Source organism: Choristoneura fumiferana, chromosome 23 (assembly GCF_025370935.1).
Source record: "Choristoneura fumiferana chromosome 23, NRCan_CFum_1, whole genome shotgun sequence".
Lineage (NCBI taxonomy): Eukaryota > Metazoa > Arthropoda > Insecta > Lepidoptera > Tortricidae > Choristoneura > Choristoneura fumiferana.
The window spans coordinates 3,058,168-3,078,498 of NC_133494.1; the positions used below are offsets into that span (position 1 = coordinate 3,058,168).

Here is a 20,331-nt window from a genome sequence, read left to right on the forward strand (position 1 = left end):
AGAATGGTAAAGCACTGACTCGGTCAACTATATACACTGCGGTTAAATAAAATAATTGTTTGTATGTTTGTACCCTCTTTGTCCGCCATTGCATGCGCTCGTGTCCAATGTGCGTTGACAAACAAAACAGACGGGTCACTGATTCAGCTCACCAATATTCCATGATCTAGTCCTATAGTGCACTAGCTGTGTGTCCAGTCATGCGTTGTTTATGCGCTCTCTGCAGTCGTGTATGTTGGCTAACCTGACGCACTTTGGTTTTTATATTGTAATACCAGTCCATTGATAACAGCTGAGATAGTCAAAAAGGTCTTCCGGTTTAATATAGAAACGCAACTACATGATACAATGTTAGTGTTTGAAGCTTAATGAATGCTGGATAATAAGGCAGTTGTCTCACCGCCGGCGAGGAAACGATTGGCTATGGACTATTTTCTCGCTCAAGAAACGAACAAAAGATATAAGATCCTGTGTGAGTAAAAGAGACATATATATTAATAGTTGATCGCTGGCGGTTCACACTGCCGGCGAGAACTCGCTCTTACATCTTTTGTCGCAGCGACAAGAGCTATAAAACTCGCTGAGCTATAAAACTAGCTCAGCGATACTCGCTCAGCGCTGTTAGCTTGGCGGCAGCCCGGCTCGAGCGAGTGGAGCGAGTAATCGCTCGTGCTCGAACACTCGCTTTTCACTGCTCGCCCACTCGTTTCTAGTTACTCGCTCTGCTCGCTTCTCGCTCATCGTCGGCGGTGGGACAAGTGCCTTATAATGCATTACACCGTTATGTTGAAATTAGTCTGTTAAAATTTAAGATGTTTTTGTTGAAATTAAATCAGGAAGTCAATGTATGTAAACCGCAAATTGACATACAAATTTTACAAATGCGTTAATTAATGCATTATGTGTACTGCCCAGTTAATTATGAGCTTAAAACACTACTTTTGTATGACGTTCAAAATATCATTGTGCATAATTGGACTATGCTACGACTATTGAATAGCGAAATGACTCATTACCTTCATTAAACATTAAATGTACCCTAAGCTACAATATACGAGTCACCAGAACATTTAGAAGCCCACAGCATAACGATAAATACTATGAAACAGTTTCATAACACTATGATTTATTGTTCCTACCCACATGAGAACAATTCTCACACCTACCGACTCCTACGTTTCCGTCTATTTGGAATCCTTTGTCTACCAATTTTGGAAACCATGACTGTTCATCAAGGCTATTTAGGGGCTGTTTCACCATCCATTGATTAGCGTTAACCGCCGGTTAAATGTGATGCCGTCTCCGTCTACTCGTAGAGACGGCATCACACCTAACCGCCAGTTAACACTAATCAATGGATGGTGACAGCCCCTTAGAATCATATTCGTCGTCGTCGTAGGGCGTCCACTATTCAGATGCTTAGTGTATTTTCCCGTTCAAAAATACGTCTCGATCGCGTTCGCGTTATAATCTCAATTTGCATGGAAGCACGGACAGCGCCTCTAGCGGAAAGTTTGCGCAACAACTTTTGTGAGTGTAGGTTTGCTACGTAAGCTATTTCGTCCGCGTATCGTAACGAAAACGTGACGACGCCGCACCGTGGACATGTGGCTACGTATCGACGATCGAACGCTCGATGTCTTCGAATAGTAAACGAATGTTTTGTGAAAACGCCACACTAGAGGCACAGAGGGCCTAATCCGAAACTCGAAAATCGAAGTTCGTATCGTACCGTCCCTCTCACTCTCGTATTAAATAAAATAAGTGTCAGAGGGACGGACCGACACGAAGGTAGATTTTCGAATTTCGGAGTAGCTCTGTAGGCGCGGTCAAAAATTTTGGAGGTGGTCACAATAATAATTAATGCATCGCGGCTATGCCATCATCATCATGTCATCATGTCTCCTGTGACCCCCCTTTGGACCACGCCTGCCACTATTGGACATAGGCCTACGGCCCTCCAGTTACTTCGGTTGGAAGCGGCCTGAATCGACCGTGAACCTTTGTTTTTTATTCTGCAGCTATTATTCCACCTACTAAAGGCAACACTATGGCATTGTCGCAGCCTTTTGACAATCGTTTTTAAATTCTGTTTGAGGTGTAACACGTACGCGCCAGACAGTGACTGAGGCAAGTTGTGGTGCACCTGATTTAAGTGCTGGTTCACGCGTGGGAAACAAGTACTCGTATCTACCTTTCTTTGTTTATATCTATGACTGTACCCTCTTTCTTGAACAACCCCTTACTAACCGTCCATTTCATGTAACCAAGCCACCGTCGTCAGCCCCCTTGTGTATCTCAAATAGAATTCCAATACCGAAAATCGCAATCGAACCCAATGCAATTGCAGTCACAATAGTTCTGAAACGTTGAGAAAATTGAATCGGGCTGCAACTCGAAACAAAGTTGATTTGAGGGTAGACGGGAGCGGCGACGTTATAATGCTTTAGTTTTATGACTTTGTGATGTAGGACTTTTTTTTCTGAGCCGAACAAGATTTCCGGGCCAGAGACTAAAAAACTCAACCACAAAATTTATGGGCAGCCAGTGTGAAGCTACCTTAAATTTCATATTTCTTAAGGACTCGTCAAACCTTCCAACCTTAGTAGAGCTTGACTAATTTAAAACGAAGCGTCCCTCACTCAACTAAATCAGTTCATTATTTATGATTAGTTAGACAGCAAATCTTACAATCCCGCCTGAGTCTAACGAGGATTTAGCTCCCCGTTGGACTAAGGCGGTTTATTGTAAGATTTGCTGTCTGATTAGTCATAATGAACTGATTTAGTTGAGTGAGGGACGCGTCATTTTAAATTAGACAAGATCTAGTCCGCCGCTAAGAAGTCAATCCTGACACCTGTCATCCTGGTACTAAATTAAATACTTCAATGTTTCTGATTTTTGACGTATTCAGTATGGGAGTGACTCGTGTCAGGATTGACTTGTTAACAGCGCCGCACTGTTTAACGTTTGATGTTCGCGATCGCATTGACCATCTCTTTCTACCCTCGTCTTATACCGTATGACAGAACGAAGTGGTCAATTGATTGTGATTTCAAGTCATTTTCAAGTGTGTTAGACAATAAGGTCTTAGGTTTACAGGGTAATAATATATGGCATTGGATGGCAGTGCAAGTACAGTCATTATAAAGTAAAGTCAACAAAAAAAATCTTGTACTTATTAAATTTTTAATAGAAATTTAACTTCCAGTTCTGGTGATTAATGTTTTTGCATCGTATTTTGTCGCATAAGTCCGTATTTATGTTGCTTTCTTAATCAGCATCAAGTAAGTTAGTATAATTACCTATTATTTTTCTGTTTATCGACTTAAAATTGTGTTACATACCTACATCTGATTTTTAGTAATCGACGGCTGACCGAATATCTAAGTTATGTACCACTATTTATTATTTCACATACAATGTGTGAAACCCTTTACGATTCCCGACGCTGGTCGTATAAATGTACCGTAGACTTTACGACGTACAGTTGGACTCGTAAACAACTGGAACATTCGATATGGTAGTATTTATTGGTAACAGCTTATGGAGCAGCTGCATATGTGTGTCGTGAAAGTAAGAAAATTGCTGCAACAGTTTTATTGGTTAAAATTTGATAGGTGTTTGTATTACATTGAGAAGTTGTTAAATCATTCCTATTTATAGACCTTTTCATAACCAAATTTGCTATGATTTCTTTAGCAGATGTACCTATGGGATATCAACATGACATTAGTAGCACAAAGGCTCCACCCTGGTACCTACGTGATTCAGTTTCCTTGAATATACATAATATATTAAGATATTTTCCGCGTCTACAATAATTTGAAAATTAATCTATTTTACAGTCATTTGACAAAAAATACATAATTAGTGGTCTGTACCCGTTAGATCTGGCATTTGGATGTAAATGCAGCGATTTAGCATAATTTCTGGGGCAATTTCAAACACTACAACGTGGTGTTCATTATCGCCATGTAAGAGACGCCTACGCTAAATTTAATGTCTCTTTAAACTAAAAGACTATTATCTATACAACAGTAGACATTAGCAAAAAAATACGTTTGTTGTATGGAAGCCCACCTTAAAAAAATATTTTATTTGAATCATTTATTTTTAAAGTTAATAAACGACTAAATATTCTATGAATATTTTAAGCGTCTACCTGTTGCAGTTATTAATATCGAGCAAAAAACGGCAAAAAAAACACGTTTGTTGTATGGGAGCCCCCTTAAATATTTATTTTATTCTGCTTTTAGTATTTGCTATTATAGTGGCCACAGCTATACATAATCTGTGAAAAATTCTATCGTGCTATCACGGTGCATGAGGTACAGCCTGGTGACAGACGGACAGACGGACAGCGAAGTCTTAGTTTAGGGTTTCCGTTTTTACCCTTTTTTTCGGTGTAACTAATAATATTTAACTAGAGAAAAATTTAAAATGCCAATAGTTATGTCCCATACAAAAAACTCTACTCCGTCACGTTTTTTCGGGGATGAAAACATGTAACGAAAATAATTTTAACCCAGGTAACAGAGTTACACAATTATATTATTGGTAAGAATTATGTATTTGTTCGTAGCTGAGTGTACGCAATAAAGCACTGTCGGGCTGCTAAGCCGCGGCCCGCAATCCATCAGCATCCGCAGTTTTTGCTCACCTGATGTTCGGTTGTCGCACTACGGCAGTTCTCTTGGCAACAGAATATCTTATAGCACAGTAGTTACATCAGTCGAAGGTAGGTATGAATTAAATGTCAATAGCGCGTTCAGGGCTAACCAAACCTAACCAAACCTAACCTAAATTGAAAATACAAACTGAAATATAGATGCACAGAAAAACTAGAAAAATAAGACCATCACTGGGAATCGAACCCAGGTCCTCGGTATTCCGTACAACGTTGTCAACGTTGGTCAACGGTACAAACACGAAATTCCCCTATGCACCTCATATCTCAGCTTGTTTGTTTCTTATTTTAGCCACTTAAGCAGTGACGCTAGCGACATCTATAAAAATCCAAAATATGTTCGATTTAAGAGTTTTCTAAAATTAGCAAAATGCCGTTGCTGTCGGGATATATTGAAATCATTTGTTTCGCACACCGACGTAAACTGCTAACTTAAACAGCTAAGGAAACAAAAGACAAGACGGCACGGTAGGTATATTCAGTTACGAAATTAAATTCGTCTACGGTCCCTAGTGATGGCGAATTATCGACAGTTGTATAGTAAACGGCACGAAAATAGAAGCCAAAATCATATGCTCTCTTGTTCACCTTTGTCTAAAACGAACGAGAGGGAAATATTATTTTAGAATCTAACTCCGTACCGTCTACTGTACCACAAAGTGCTAACCAATTAGGTAGGTACTAATAGTTTAAGAGATATTATCTTACATTAAAACATTTCATTTTAAATACAAATTAAGAATTGTTTTATAAGCCCTTTTTTAAGTCCATAACTAACTAAAGTGTTTTTAATTTACATAGGTAACTATTACCTAAAGAAAGTAAAAATAGTGAGTTTTGTTTGTGTCTCTCTTATATTGGTTTTTTGGTTATGAGGGCTACGGTATAGATGTCGCTAGCGTCACTGCTTAAGTGGCTAAATAAGAAACAAACAAGCTGAGATATGTGGTGCATAGGGGAAATTCGCGTCTGTACCGTCCGGCCGTCCGTCCAGCAGTGGTGTAGCGGTATAGCACCCGGCACGGAATGCCGAGGACCTGGGTTCGATTCCCAGTGTTGGTCTTATTTTTCTGGTTTTTCTGTGCATCTATATTTAAGTTTGTATTTTCAATTTTCTCTCTTATGTGTCACGTCAATGTCGCTCGCAACTTGTGATTTTCATAATTAAATATTTAATAATAAATGTAACAGAAATCGATAAAAAGATGACGTATTAGTTTATGAACTGTAAGTGTATAGCTTATTTTGCTGACTGATAGTTATACCAGCATACCCGCAATTCTCCAGTCATCTCGTGATCATGGCGCATGCAACTGTGCCAAAATATCGATGTGTTGACGACCAGATGGTTAGAGAACCTGACTACGAAGCTTGAGGTCCCGGGTTCGATTCCCGTGTCGGGGCAGACATTTGTATGAAAAATACGAATGTTTGTTCTCGGGTCTTGGGTGTTTACTACATATGTATTTAAGTATGTATCTATCTGTATAATTTTATTATATTTATCCGTTGCTTAGTACCCATAACACAAGCTTTGCTAAGCTTACTTTGGGACTAGGTCAATTGGTGTGAATTGTCCCATGATATTTATTTATTTATTTATAGCTACTAGTGTATAAGTACCTACTCGATACTACCAATCTTGTTTTTACCATTCTACAGCTATCGATATAAACTAAGGACCATAGACTATCTACTGGCAGCACTACTGTCGTAAACGGCAAATGAGATTTCGTCACGTTTATTGAATTGTAAAGTATTTGATGAGGCTATGTTAAGAAGGTTTATGGGTTCGACGCCTGGTATTGGCAGTGAACTTCAGTTTCATAACACAATCATGTTGTTTTTAGGGCCCCCGTTTATTGTGATTGGTTTGATAAATCGTTTGAGCACTATGATCAAGCATTTGTACGATAATAGATGCATGACCAAGAAACCATTTATTGAATCAGGCGTTACTTTTCGGGGGCCTATATCAATGAACTGAACTAATTACTTTGTTCACCCGCGACCTTACGATAGTTCGTTTATGCAAGAAATGTGTGCTCATGCAGTTCCTCCACCTCCACACTGTAAGAACACACACAAATCACACAAACTCATCACCATCACCACACTACATGTTAGTGTGTGGTGTGTGTATGTTGATAATACTTAGTGCGTATTCTTTAAAATTAACGGTATATGTTTTAGTGAGTTTTTTAGATAAACTGTAGTATAATATTATATTTTGTCTGATTTTATCTCTGTTGGTTCTCCATGAGAAATAAATAAATAAACATCTGGTAGCATGGTTGTATTGCTCTGCTCTGAAGATGTGATCTGGTTGAATTCGAAACGCGTCAGTGTAGTGTGGTGGTGGTGATAGATGGGTTTGTGTGATTTGTAAGTTCCTACAATGTGGAGGTGGAGGAACTGCATGAACACACATTTCTAATGTAGCTTTATAGGTCGTGGGTGAGCAAAGTAGGTAATTGTTTCAGTTCATTGACCAATAAACTCTTTTATCCCGCGTAGGAGTACATTACGACAGAAACGTGATCAGTAGGTACCTGACGTGTCCCACACGGAGAAGTTAACTCTGAAGTCCGCCACTGTGCAGGTGTAGCCGTACTTCTCGAAACCAGTCGGACTGTACGCCTGTAACAAAACAAACATGATTTAGATAAAATACACTTTCAAATAATTACTACTAAATTGAGCCCGTGGAGTGACTAAGTTTCTCATACAAAAAAGTGACAATTATGTAGAACTAGCTTTTGCCCGCGGCTTATGTGTAATATCCCTATTATCCTCATAGTAATTTTCACTGGTTATCTAAATTTGGTTCAAGAATAAAAATAATATAGTAATAATACGCAACAAAATCAACGAAGCCGTGGTGGCCTAGTGGTTTGACCTATCGCCTCTGAAGCAGAGGATCGTGGGTTCAAACCCCGGCTCGCACCTCTGAGTTTTTCGAAATTCATGTGCGGAATTACATTTGAAATTTACCACGAGCTTAAAACCTGCGCAATCCTGCGAAGCAATTCAATGGTGCGTGTGAAGTTCCCAATCCGCACTTGGCCCGGGTGGGTAGAGAGGAGGCCTGTGCCCAGCAGTGGGACGTACATATACATATATAGGCTGGGATGAACACGCAATTATTTACATCATTGGCCATGAGGCACATGTGCCTCATAGACGTACCTACCAGTAAAGTCACGCATGAGGCACATTGTGCTTCATAAGACAGGGAACCTGTTAATAAGATCAACGATGTAATTTTTGGAAGATAGATAGACACAGCTGCTGGATTTACCCCCTGTTTCATCATCCATTGATTAAAATATGACGGATAAATGTGATGCCGTCTCTGTTTGTTTTGTTAGAATAGACGGAGACGGCATCACATTATCCATTAATTAAAATTAATCAATGGGTGGTGAAACAGCCCCTTAATGTTTTATTCGTGCGAAGCCGAGGCTAGTCGAGTTATAAAAAAAAATATAACAAAAAATTTAACCGACTACAAAAAACCATGAAAATATTTTTCTACCAGTCTGAAGTCGGTCAGTGCCTCAGCACGAGCCAGCAGGAGTGAAGCTATAGTCATCTACCTCACCTACGCACTTTATCATCATCATCGATCATCATCATCAGCCGTAAGACGTCCACTGCTGGACAACGGCCCCCCCTTAGAACGCTACAATGGACGACAACTCGCCACTTGCATCCACCGGTTTCCCGCCACTCTCACGATGTCGTCAGTCCAACTGGTGGGAGGCCTGCCAACGCTTCGTCTTCCGGTTCGTGGTCGCCACTCGAGGACTTTTCTCCCCCAACGGTTATCTGCTCTTTGCACTTTATATTGGGCTTCAATCAGTAGAAAATTATTTTCATGGTTTTTTGTAGTCGGTTTAATTTTTTGTTATAATTTTTTTCACGCTTTTTAGTGTAAATAATCTAAGATACCTACAATAGTTTAATATCAACTGCTCGTCACCTTTTACGAAAGATTGCTTTTTCCGATGCAGAAACGTTCATTATTGAAGAGTCCTGGTGCTTCACCACCCGTTTTACCATATGCATTACGAGGAGCATAAATTGCTTAGCAACTGTGTCAAAGTAATTAAAATTCAACCCGTGAAATACTTGTTATTGAGTAGTAACTCCGATGGTCAACTGTGGTCTTCATCATCAGTTTCACTTCACCAAATGATGATTTTCAAGAGCAAATGCATGAGTTACTACAAAATATATCCAATTTACTATAGGTGTTCCTACGACATTTGAAGAGTTCCCTCGATTTCCTTAAGATCCAATCATCAGATACTAATTTGGTGCTTATGGGACCTAATTGAAGCCATTCCTAGACGATCGCAAAAAAAAATTTCAAATCGGTTCATAAATGACGGAGTTCTGAGGTAACAAACATAAAAAAAATACCACCGAATTGATAACCTCCTTTTTTGAAGTCGTTTAAAAATAATCCCGAGTTCCCTGGAGCACGGAAACTCAACGCTACTGTAATGAGATGATATTTGCAGCGAATTCGCACCTCGCGCGATAATTAGTGGAGAACTGGCAACTCTCGGATGTAAAGTGCTACTTGTGAAGTTGGTGCGGTTTACTATTCTGTATAGTACCGAGGAAACTGAATCGCGTATACCAGGGACTTTTTCATAGTAAATTGCGCTAGATTTCGTTGGCAGTATGGAAAAAGCCGTGGTGGCCTAGCGGTTTGACTTATCGCCTCTCAAGGAGAGGTTCCTGAGTTCAAACCTCGTCCCGCACCTCTGAGTTTTTCGAAATTCATGTGCGAAATTTGCATTTGAAATTTACCACGAGCTTACCGGTGAAGGAAAACATCGCGAGGAAACCTGCACACACCTGTGAAATAATTCAATGGTATGTGTGAAGTTCCCAATCTAACGGAACTACGGCCCAAGGCCTCTCATTCTGAGAGGAGGTGTGTGCTCAGCAGTGGGACGTAAATAGGCTGGGATGACGTATGGAATGTCAATATGACATTAGTATCACAAAGGTTCCACCCTTGTACTCGATTCAGTTTCTATGACAGTTCACCAGCACATATCTGACACAACAAGCGTGTATAAATATCTGACGACTCTATTTTTAGGGCTGGGAGCACGTGTAAAGCGTGTCACACACTAAGCAGATACGATAAGATATCTGTATCTGAACGCATATCTGTCAATATCGCTCCCTATACAATTCAATGAGCGCAGATAACTTATATTTTATATTTGTGTAAGTACTTATATTTGTGGGCACCGACATAATTATATCGAAAGATGGCAAAGATATTGTCTGCGTATATAAATTGATCTGTGTATAATATCTGCCGATATAAATATGGTATAGTATTTTATCTGCAGATAGATACAGGTTGATGTGAGAGCCCCGCTGCACGCGAGTAAATCTAGAAGAGATAGACACGAAAACATTCTGTAATTCCTGTATAAACAATCTGCACCAAAAACAAGTCTACTCAGTTTGAAGGATTTAAGCGTGTCACACACTACGCAGATACGATAATATTTAATCTGCGTATAATAACTTAATGATCTGAAACTATCACACACTACGCAGATACGATAATATACGACACGATACATTCAGTCTAAATCCAGTCGCGCGACTCGATTCGGTCTAGTTTGAAATCCGAGCGCGCCTTGTTTTATAAAGTTCGTATGCCCAGTTGGGCTTGTACTTTGACAGAGGGGAACGCGGCGAATGGCTACTCCCTTCCGTAGGAAGCCCTCGTTGCTCTGAGCCCAAGCCAGATACCGTTATAATTATATTCCTAATGAACTAGCGCGTTAATTATATGTTTTAGAACAACGCGTTCCCAACCGCTGGCAAACATAAATTTATAGATAACGTGTACAGTACAGAGTTAATTTGGAAGATCTGTGGGGACTTTATCATGTGTGTTTTGCGGTTATGGTGTTTGTTTTGTATCATTATTAGAAATCATGTGTGTAAGCGCGTGTTCGCGATGTCATTTGACTGTACAATGACGCGTTAGGAATATGACAAAGCAGGAATATGACGGGTTAGGAATATGATATATGACCAACGAGCTGTTGCCCGCGACTGATCGCGTAGAATTCGTTTATCGATACCCCGCGGGAACTATGCAATTTTCCGGGATAAAAAGTATCCGTCCTTCTCGGGATTCGCAACTATCTCTATACCAAAATTTCGTCTAAATTAGTTCAGCGGTTGAAGCGTGAAAAGGTAACAGAGAGAGAGACAAACCGACAGACAGACAGACAGAGTTACTTTCACATTTATAATATTAGTATGGATTAGGAATATATGTCGAATCAGGAACAAATCGGTATCCTGTAACAAAAGCATGCTTCACCTGACAAGAAAAGTCCTGATGGTCTCAAAGGAAGACCAGCAGGGCTACTACGAAACTCGAAACTCGAAGTTCGTATCGTACCGTCCCTCTCGCTCTAGTATTAAACAGTATAAGTGTCAGAGGACCGCACGTCACGAACTTCGAGTTTCGAGTTTCGTAGTAGCCCTGCAGCGCCGTCCGTAACGGCGGCATAGGTATGCTGATTTGGGACCATTTCGAGACCATGGTACCTACATACATATGTACCTATTTTTTTTCTTTTTTCATGTTCTGTCACGAATAAATGTTTCTCTTTCTTTGTTTCTTTAGAAAAAATTGAGGAATTCTGTTTTTTTTCTTAACGAAAAAGTTAAAGTCGTACTTCCGCGTAGGAAGCACCGTTCCTTTCAAAAGGTAACGATTAAAACCAATTAGCGTCCTTATGAAGTCAACAAATTCATACCTACAAAGCATTTAATGCTCTCAAAGTGAGTCGGAGCCATTTGATATTAATGAGGTACATGCCACAAGTCGGAAGGATTTGTTAGATTTGAGAGAGTTACGAAAACATTGGCAGGATGTCTGGTCTGCCACAAAGCTATCTGGGGGGCTACTACAAAATTCGAAGTTCGTATCGTGCCGTCCCTCTCACTCTCGTATCAAATAATATTAGCGTCAGCGAGACGGGAAGATACGAAGTTCAAATTTTGCACTTCGTAGTAAAGGGCCTTCGACGTGTCGTAAGCTACATGAAGCGAGTCCGTGGGAACGCTGCAGACACGACTAGAATAGACAAACGTGACGTTAGGACTTTTTTTAAGGGCGGTTTCAGACTAGTGTTTTATTTTTACTAGCTTTCGACTTGAAAGACGCAACATACAACACAGACACTATCTCATTTATAATATTAGTATGGATCAGATCAGACTAGCGCGTATAAGCCCGTTTTTAGCGCGTTTTTTATTTTTTTTATTCGACTGGATGGCAAACGAGCAAGTGGGCATAAACATCTGCAACACCAGGGGGCAGATGCGTTGCCAACCTAGAGGCCTAAGATGGGATACCTCACGTGCCAGTAATTTCACCGGCTGTCTTACTCTCCACGCCGAAACACAACAGTGCTTCACGGCAGGATTAGCGAGCAAGATGGTGGTAGGAATCCGGGCGGACCTTGCACAAGGTCCTACCACCTGCAAAATGCTGTGTACGCGTACAGATGCGGATTTGTTTTATTTGGTAATGCGCCCTCGGTTTCATGAAAAGCACATCCTCCCACATCTCTGGTCGAAACGCAGCCTAAGAGCGTTTTCAGATTATCCGATCCGATATCGGTGTCGAACTCCGATACCGATATCAGGGCAAGTAAAATGTATGAAATATGTACCTGTCTTTCAGATTATCCGATCCGGTATCGGATCATATTTCATACATTTCACTTGCCCCCATAACGTATCGGCGTCCGATACCGATATCGGATCGGATAGTAGAAAACGCTTTTAGAGCGTTTTCACATTAAGTAATACATGAGTATTTATGTAGAAAATTGAAGGCACGTTCTCAATTCCCAAGTCGCCGTAGTAGTCTATCTTCCTACACAGGGCATTGAACCCTTTCCGCCCCCGCTTCCGCTTATGCGTATGATCTGAGGCGTATGCCACGAGCAGTGCGCCGGGAGCAATGCACCGCTAATAGCGGTAGCGATGCGAATTGCGATGCAGCAAGCTCGGTACACCCTTAAGGCAAATGGCTATCGGAAAAGCAAGACAGAATAGCTATTAAGTTTTTCTACCTAGCTTCAACATGGAATGCTTGAGCTAAAATATATCTCGTTAAAAAATAGTATCACGATTTTAAAAACGAACTTTAGTTTTCCCAACCGTTATGGAAATGGTGCACTTCATTGAGTAAGGTAAAACAACTTTAGATTATTTTTACAAACTTTTGTTTAACTTGCTATGTTCAAAGGGTGTGTAATGAATGATTTGGATAGCAACATTTGTACTAATATCACTTCGCTTATAAACGAAATGAATAATTTCAATTTGCATACGAGTTTAATCAATTTAAGAATGAAATGTATAACAAACACACTGCATGTCTTCTCGGAACGTAAGAATCGGTTTAAATACATAACTACTAATTGCACAATAAACGAATAGTCTAATTTTTTCATAATAACGAAAAGTGACTGAATGAAATAAAGTTAACGGAACTCCGTTTCGTGTGGCTTCGTGGAGCTCCTATATTCCGTATGATTGAGGGACTTCTCGCCTTGATAAAATGCTAACCTATGTAATCTATTTTTATCCTTTTTTACATTAAATTATGTTAGACCCCCTGATTGTTATATCAAATGTTAGTATGTCTTTCGTTTATTATACAAAATATCATTTTTCCATATGAACATAACATTATATTAAGTTGTCATGCTAAACGTTTATTATGAATGATTCTACTGATTGAACGGCATCTATATTCATATTATTTAAAATCTTGCAAATTTACAGGAGAATTTAAGTACTGTGAACGAAGCCCCGGTAAAAGGTGGTATTAGATTAGTTATTTATGCATTTCTCCTTAAAATTATACGATTTCTCCTCTTAAACTATATTCAAACGCTAAAGACTGTTGAAATACGTAAATACCTCATAAATGCTGCCTTTGGAAGCTATAAATTCAAGCGCTGGCAACTTGATAAATACGCGTAATCATGCAGAAATAATTTGCTGGGTCTAATTTATTCATATTTGAGAGTATATGTGCTTCCCTTATTAGCAATGGTAAAACAGATCAGGCTTCAGAGCCCGTCTACGGTGATGACACGGCCGTGAGAACTAACTTACTGCTTTTATTTGGGCGTGAAACACATTTCAGCAATGAAATAACTCGGATAAATACAAGTGGAACCCGTGTGGTGAGGATTGCATAAGTCTAAGGAGCGAGCCTGAGTTTGAACCCAAGATCCTCTGCTTGAGAGGCAAGTTCAAAGTATTACCTTAGGCTACTACGGCATTAAATCACCGAATATAATAATCCAAACGAAACTAATCGCCCCTCTAACACAACACTGACTTAAATGCAAATTTTCACCTATTCGAGATAAATGCGCAAAACTTCTCTTTCGATCGATTTTGGACCGTTCTCTATTGTTAAGTAATTTTTGAAAAAACGCTTAAAGCTTGACATGTAAGACAAGTATACCTACTATATCCCCCGTGTTGTCCGTTTATACCTAATAATATTGTTGTATCTTGTGTTGCGAATAAATTGTATTTCCTTTTTTTCTTTCTTTTTAAAGTGTAAAATGATTATGATGAAATGGTATTGATTGGAGATTGCTGAATCGTATACTCGTAGATGCCGCGGGCGCGCGTTAGATAATTTTTTTACGACGTCTGCAATCAACTTTGTGAAGTAAGGAAAAGTGCTCCAAAAACATATATAAACTTCTTTAAAACACAACTTTCTAGTAAATATAAGTTTTATTCCCCGGCTTACATTGAACCCGCGGTCGTTGACCCGAGATATATTGCCGTTTATATCAAGAGAAACAGCTAGGAAATGCAGCATAGAAAAATGCTGCTCCTAAGTGCGTATACTTCTAAGTGGTTTTCATTGTTGTTAGTTGTTTATTATTGAGTATAGGCTACTTTAAAATTTTAGCTTCCGTGGCGAAGGAAATGTTAAAACTTACGGTTTAATAGAAAAGCGATTAGTGAACACTGAGCTTTCGCTAAAAATAATCTACTAATACTCTATTTATAAGCTTTTATTAGGGAGTCCGTCATAATCGCCTAACGTTGTTTGTCCTAATGTAATGTTTGTCCTATTGATTGATTGTGCTAACACTTGAAACCTCTTGAAACTGAAAATATTTCAGAGCACCTCATGCGTTAGTTGCGTAGAATTAGGCTAGGTTTATTTTATTTTACTTTCCAAAAAGTTGATTGTGTCAGTATAATTAACAATTAGGACAATCGACAATACAACAAACATCCTCCTCCTCGTTGTGTCGTATTCCTTAGTAATGAGGGTCGTGACCACCCTTCTGAATCACTTTCTCTCGAAAATACAAACTGAGACATGGATGCACAGAAAAACCAGAAAAAGAGACCAGCACTGGGAATCGAACCCAGGTCCTCAGCATTCCGTGCTGCGTGCTATAACCCCTACACCACTGCTGGACAGGAGTCTAGTGCTGCTGCTTAAGTAGCAAAGTAGAAATAAGCAACCTGAGATATGTATGCATAGGAAAAATTCGTGTCTATATTCCTGTCCAGCAGTGGTGTAGGGGTTATAGCATGCAGCACGGTATGCTGAGGACCTGGGTTCGATTCCCAGTGCTGGTCTCTTTTTCTGGTTTTTCTGTGCATCCATGTCTCAGTTTGTATTTTCGATATGGTTTCACGGGACACCCGTAAAAGTAACAAATTTGGAGTTGAAATAAAAAATACAAAAAGACTCCAAAAAACCAATCACACTTTCTCTTGCACGAACTTTTTCCATCTATTTCTGTCTCTGGCGGTGTGGAAGGCGTTATGAACTGTAGAGTCAAGAGCGGTGCGAATCTGGTCAGACCAACACATTGGCTGCGGCCACGAGGCCTCTTTCCATCCACTTTACCGGTCACAATTAGCTTCTCGAGGTTGTCACCGTCTTTCCTTGCCAAACATTAGCACAAATAATCATTCAGCGATACGATAGGTAGAAACCTTTTTATTTATATTAGTGTTTAACCGCGACTCTGCACGCGTAATTCATTAGATCCAGCCGTTGAATTGACAGTACCAAATTTTACATTGTTCCCGCTACAATCACCGAGCGGATGAAACTTTGAGATTTGATTCCAATCCCGTAAGAATTTATTTAGAATGAAATAAAGATCTTTAACATAACAATACGGAGAGAAAACCATCGAGAGGTTTCGTATGGAAAACGACCGGTAGACATAATTACATACATACATGTATGTATGTACTCGTATGTACATAAAATCACGTCTCTTTCCCAACGGGGTAGGCAAAGACTAGGTCCTTCTACTTACTGCGATCCTGGCATACAAACTGTATAGTGCCCTCTTAACTCTAATTAGAAAACGATGCGGTACTGTAAAAAAACTAAACGTCCAATTTTTTTAAACACCACAACCAATACGCGTCAAACGATAAATTTCTCACTAAACTGTGTGATTGTTGACAAAAACACCCATAAGTCAGTTCTCACGGATGTAGCAGGTAGCGGTCATTTTTTTAACCAACATTTTTTTTCTCACTTGTCGTGACTTCGTGGGAGAAAGTAAGAAAAAACTAAGTCGTCAAATCGACGAAGCGAAATAGTCTTGAGTTGAAAACTTGTAGGTTTTGGAGGAAAATCGGGAGCTCTTGTAAAAAATTATCGATATTTGATGTATATATGTATAGTATATCTATCTAAACATTGTAACGCATAATTATTTCACATGCTACCCGATTGACAGATTTTTTATACATAAACTATATCAAAAGCTTGACATATCGCTGGCTCGCTTTTAAATCGAAATACGGTCGTTAGTTTACATCGAAATTGAAAAACCCAGATTGAATTGTTGAGTGCTTGCTGTTAGTTATGGCTGATTGAAGTGTCACAAAATAAAGCAATGTGTCACACACAAATACGTGACCTACAATGAGACCTGTTCCGCGGGAATTTCTGTAGGTAATTCATTTTTTAGTGCACCTTTACGACCCTCAAAGAATGTTATGTTTCAAATATAACGTCTCTATATTAACTAGTGAATAGGTATAAAAAAATATTCCCTTTCCCACAGGGATTTCGGAAATCTTGTCAATTACTGAATGACTTTAAATTTTGACATGCACTAACCATAAAATTTCAGTGAAATGGTTATTTCACGTCCGACTCACAAAAACTGAACCTGTCGGCTTTAAGACCCTGAAGGTTTTCTGTTCGGCGGTCGGGATTCGAGCCCGAACCTCCTGTGATTTTACACGCTATGCTAGACGTGTCCAACTAAGAATACCAACTTGACCAACCAACCAATCGAAAATCTTAATGTCTGTAAACTTAAGTCACGCCTCCTTCTTTCATTTTATTCCAATTACTTAAAACGGCGATGAAATTACATAGTACTTCAGTATATTTCTAATATTATTTGTTTTATTAGCAGTATGTTTGCTCAACGAAATGTAAGATTTTTTTGTCGAAAACTAAGATTTTTTTGGCGGATTCTAACGGTGATATAGTTGGTAGTTAACTCTGGCGCGTAAAGCCACAAGAGATAAGAGTTCGTTATCCGTCGGACGATCCGAAAATCATTTTCGCTTTTAGAAAAATCATAAATTTCGTTAAGCAAGCGTATTGCTAAAAAAACATAGCTTTCTTAAAAAAGGAAAGGGAGCTTAAGCTCATACAGCCAGACCGCTTTTCATTGCCGTTTTGACGTTTCATTAGGGGGTAACATCATAAATTCCCGCCGGTTTATCATTTCAGCGTATTTTTTAACATAATAATAAACGCTAAGCGTTAATTTGTACGGTCTCATTGAGAGCACATGAATATTCTGAAGTTCGCGGTACTCCCCCTTGTAGACGCCATCTTGCATTAACATGCCGGGTGCCATTTGCTAATACATAATTGGGCAACTTATGCTGAGGAGTAGATTAAGCGAAATACAGAAAATTAAGTTACCTACTTCACACGTATCTTTATTGGGCGGAAGGTTGAATTTTTATGAGGTTTTATTTAATTCCCCCTTTTTGTTGTGCTTGTTGGTAAAAAAAATACAGTCAGCAAAAACTTGTATTCGAATTAATTTTTAAGACACTTATTTTAAATAAGTACAGGGCTATTCTGGTAACATGATCAATCAGGACCATGCCTAATCAACTCGGTAAGTACCTATGGGCTAGTTTTTTTTTTGTTTTTTATTCTACTGGATGGCAAACGAGCAAGTGGGTCTCCTGATGGTAAGAGATCACCACCGCCCATAAACATCTGCAACACCAGGGGTATTGCAGATGCGTTGCCAACCTAGAGGCCTAAGATGGGATACCTCAAGTGCCAGTAATTTCACCGGCAGGGGCGGCTTAGTGCAGGAGTTCCCGAGTTCCCAAGCCATGCGTCGCGACGGTCCCCAGGGGCTCCGCGAGGCGGTACCTGCAGCTCACGTCATGTGTCTCTAAAGCTACACACGTCTATTTTACTTTATAACTAGCTTTTGCCCGCGGCTTCGCCAGCGTGGAATTCGCCCTCGGAAACTGTGCAGATTCCGGGATAAAAAGTAGCCTATGTCACTCTCGACCCCATAAACTACCTTAAATCCAAAAATCACGTTGATCCGTCGCTCCGTTTCGACGTGAAAAACGGACAAACAATCATATATACAAACACACAAACACACACACTTTCGCATTTATAATATTGCTTAGTATGGATTGCGTCACAAAACAATACAACCTTTCAAGGGACGAAGGAAGAGAGAGAAGGTCGGGGAAGGAGGGTGGAAGGATGGAGGAACTGCATGAACACACATTTCTGGCATAAACTTAGCTATCGCAACGTCGCGGGTGAGCAAAGTAATTGTTCCAGCTCATTATTATGAACCTTCGCAAAGTAACGTCTGATTCAATAAATTTCTTTAAAGGGAGTCAACAATATTTAAATTATGTACCTACTTATATTTAATTGGCTAAGTAAAGTTTTTTGGAGAGGCGCTAATTATTATTTTTTTCGATAGTCGACGTCTTAATAATCGAGGAACTGCAGCTCTTTTATTTTTATTTCCTCTTATTAATTAGAAATATTTTTTTAAGTGGTCGATATGACGTTTGTGAGATTGAAATTGCAGAACCGTTGAGGGCTTAGTACTTAGTAGAAACAGTATAAAAAAAAAACCAAGTCAACTGTCACTGCTGTCACTGTCAAGTAGAATCTAACCTAAATCCGTTTTATTTACTTTGCGATTTGGTGCGATCAGTGTTTTTTGGATAATTTTTAAAGACCTCTCAGCACACAAACTCAGTACTTTTAAAATTTGCCGCATTTCTCCACGACCTTTGCATGATAATTGGACCACGATTGGATATTTTCGACGACTATTTTGGCTCTGCTTCTTCGACAACGCTATCTTGCAGTCTCGACTTGATATTTGGACTGCCTTAAGAGTAAATTCGAATCACAGTATCCCTACAATGGATTCAGACGACTCCGACAGTATTCGAGTTGAAATGGAGCATTACAGAAATGTTCTCTAATGCTTTGTACGTTGGTCTATGAAATACAGACGAGATTTTCAGAATTCTGCGTATTTATGCATCCTAGTCTTTACAAGCGACTTGGTGCAAGTCAGCTTCATCTTCCACTGCAAGTTGCTCATCAACAACATGATTATACGAACCCTCTAGCCCTTCAACATCAAACACAGCAAAGGAGAACATAACAGAAGGGAGAGATATCGTGTTTTTTTACCAAAACAATAAAAAGGACATGGTCTCAGTAAGAGTCATCCTATACATTAAAATATTTATGCACAAACGGGTTTATATTCTTTATTTCAAAGTGTATTGAAGGAAGAGTTTCTGCTAAATCATTTACAGAATGAAGTGGCTTTTTGTGGCTACTAAAAAGGGGGTGATTCCATATGAAGTCATAGCGACCTTGAGGTTACATGTGAAATGCGTGATTTGAAGATTAAAAGAATCCGTATTTTTGAAGCGTCTCTGTTATTAACCACATAAAATTATGTAGACAAAGCTGTCTTATTGCATGTGTTTTAGATAGTTTTAGTTAATTTGTAGAGTAATATAATAAAAATGCAATAATTTATGTTTTTATTTCATTATTTCATAAATGTACAAATTATCATAAAAACGTTTAGCATAAGCTAAACGCATTGCATGTGTTTTAGATGGTTTTAGTTAATTTGCAGAGTAATATAATAAAAATGCAATAATTTATATTGTTTTTATTTCATAAATACACAAATTATCATAAAAACGTTATATGTCTCAAAAGACCTGATTTATTGGAACATGTATATAATATTCCTGGCAAAGGGTAATTTAAAAACAAGTCGTATTTTTAATAAATTAAATATTGTGCCATCCCCATAAAGGCATTAGAAGTACTACTAAGAAATACAAGGAAATATAACACAAATATTATAGGTCACTATGTGTTAAACCGGGATTTTAGTTTACTTTTGCATCAAAAGATGTCACTATCTCGTCTCAAGGAAAAGCTGAATCGCGCTGTAAAGATTTTTCCGCCAGGCTATAAAAGGGCTGTC

At 39.1% G+C, this 20,331-nt stretch overlaps 1 protein-coding gene across 1 annotated transcript in view; it reads right to left on the reverse strand.

Annotated features, from left to right (window-relative positions):
- LOC141441076 (uncharacterized) overlaps positions 1-20,331 on the reverse strand; it is a 149,956-nt gene that overhangs the window by 12,449 nt on the left and 117,176 nt on the right. The window contains exon 3 of the mRNA XM_074105713.1: positions 7,243-7,330. Within this exon, the coding sequence (XP_073961814.1) occupies positions 7,243-7,330 (88 nt within the window). The remainder of the gene's footprint in view (positions 1-7,242; positions 7,331-20,331) is intronic.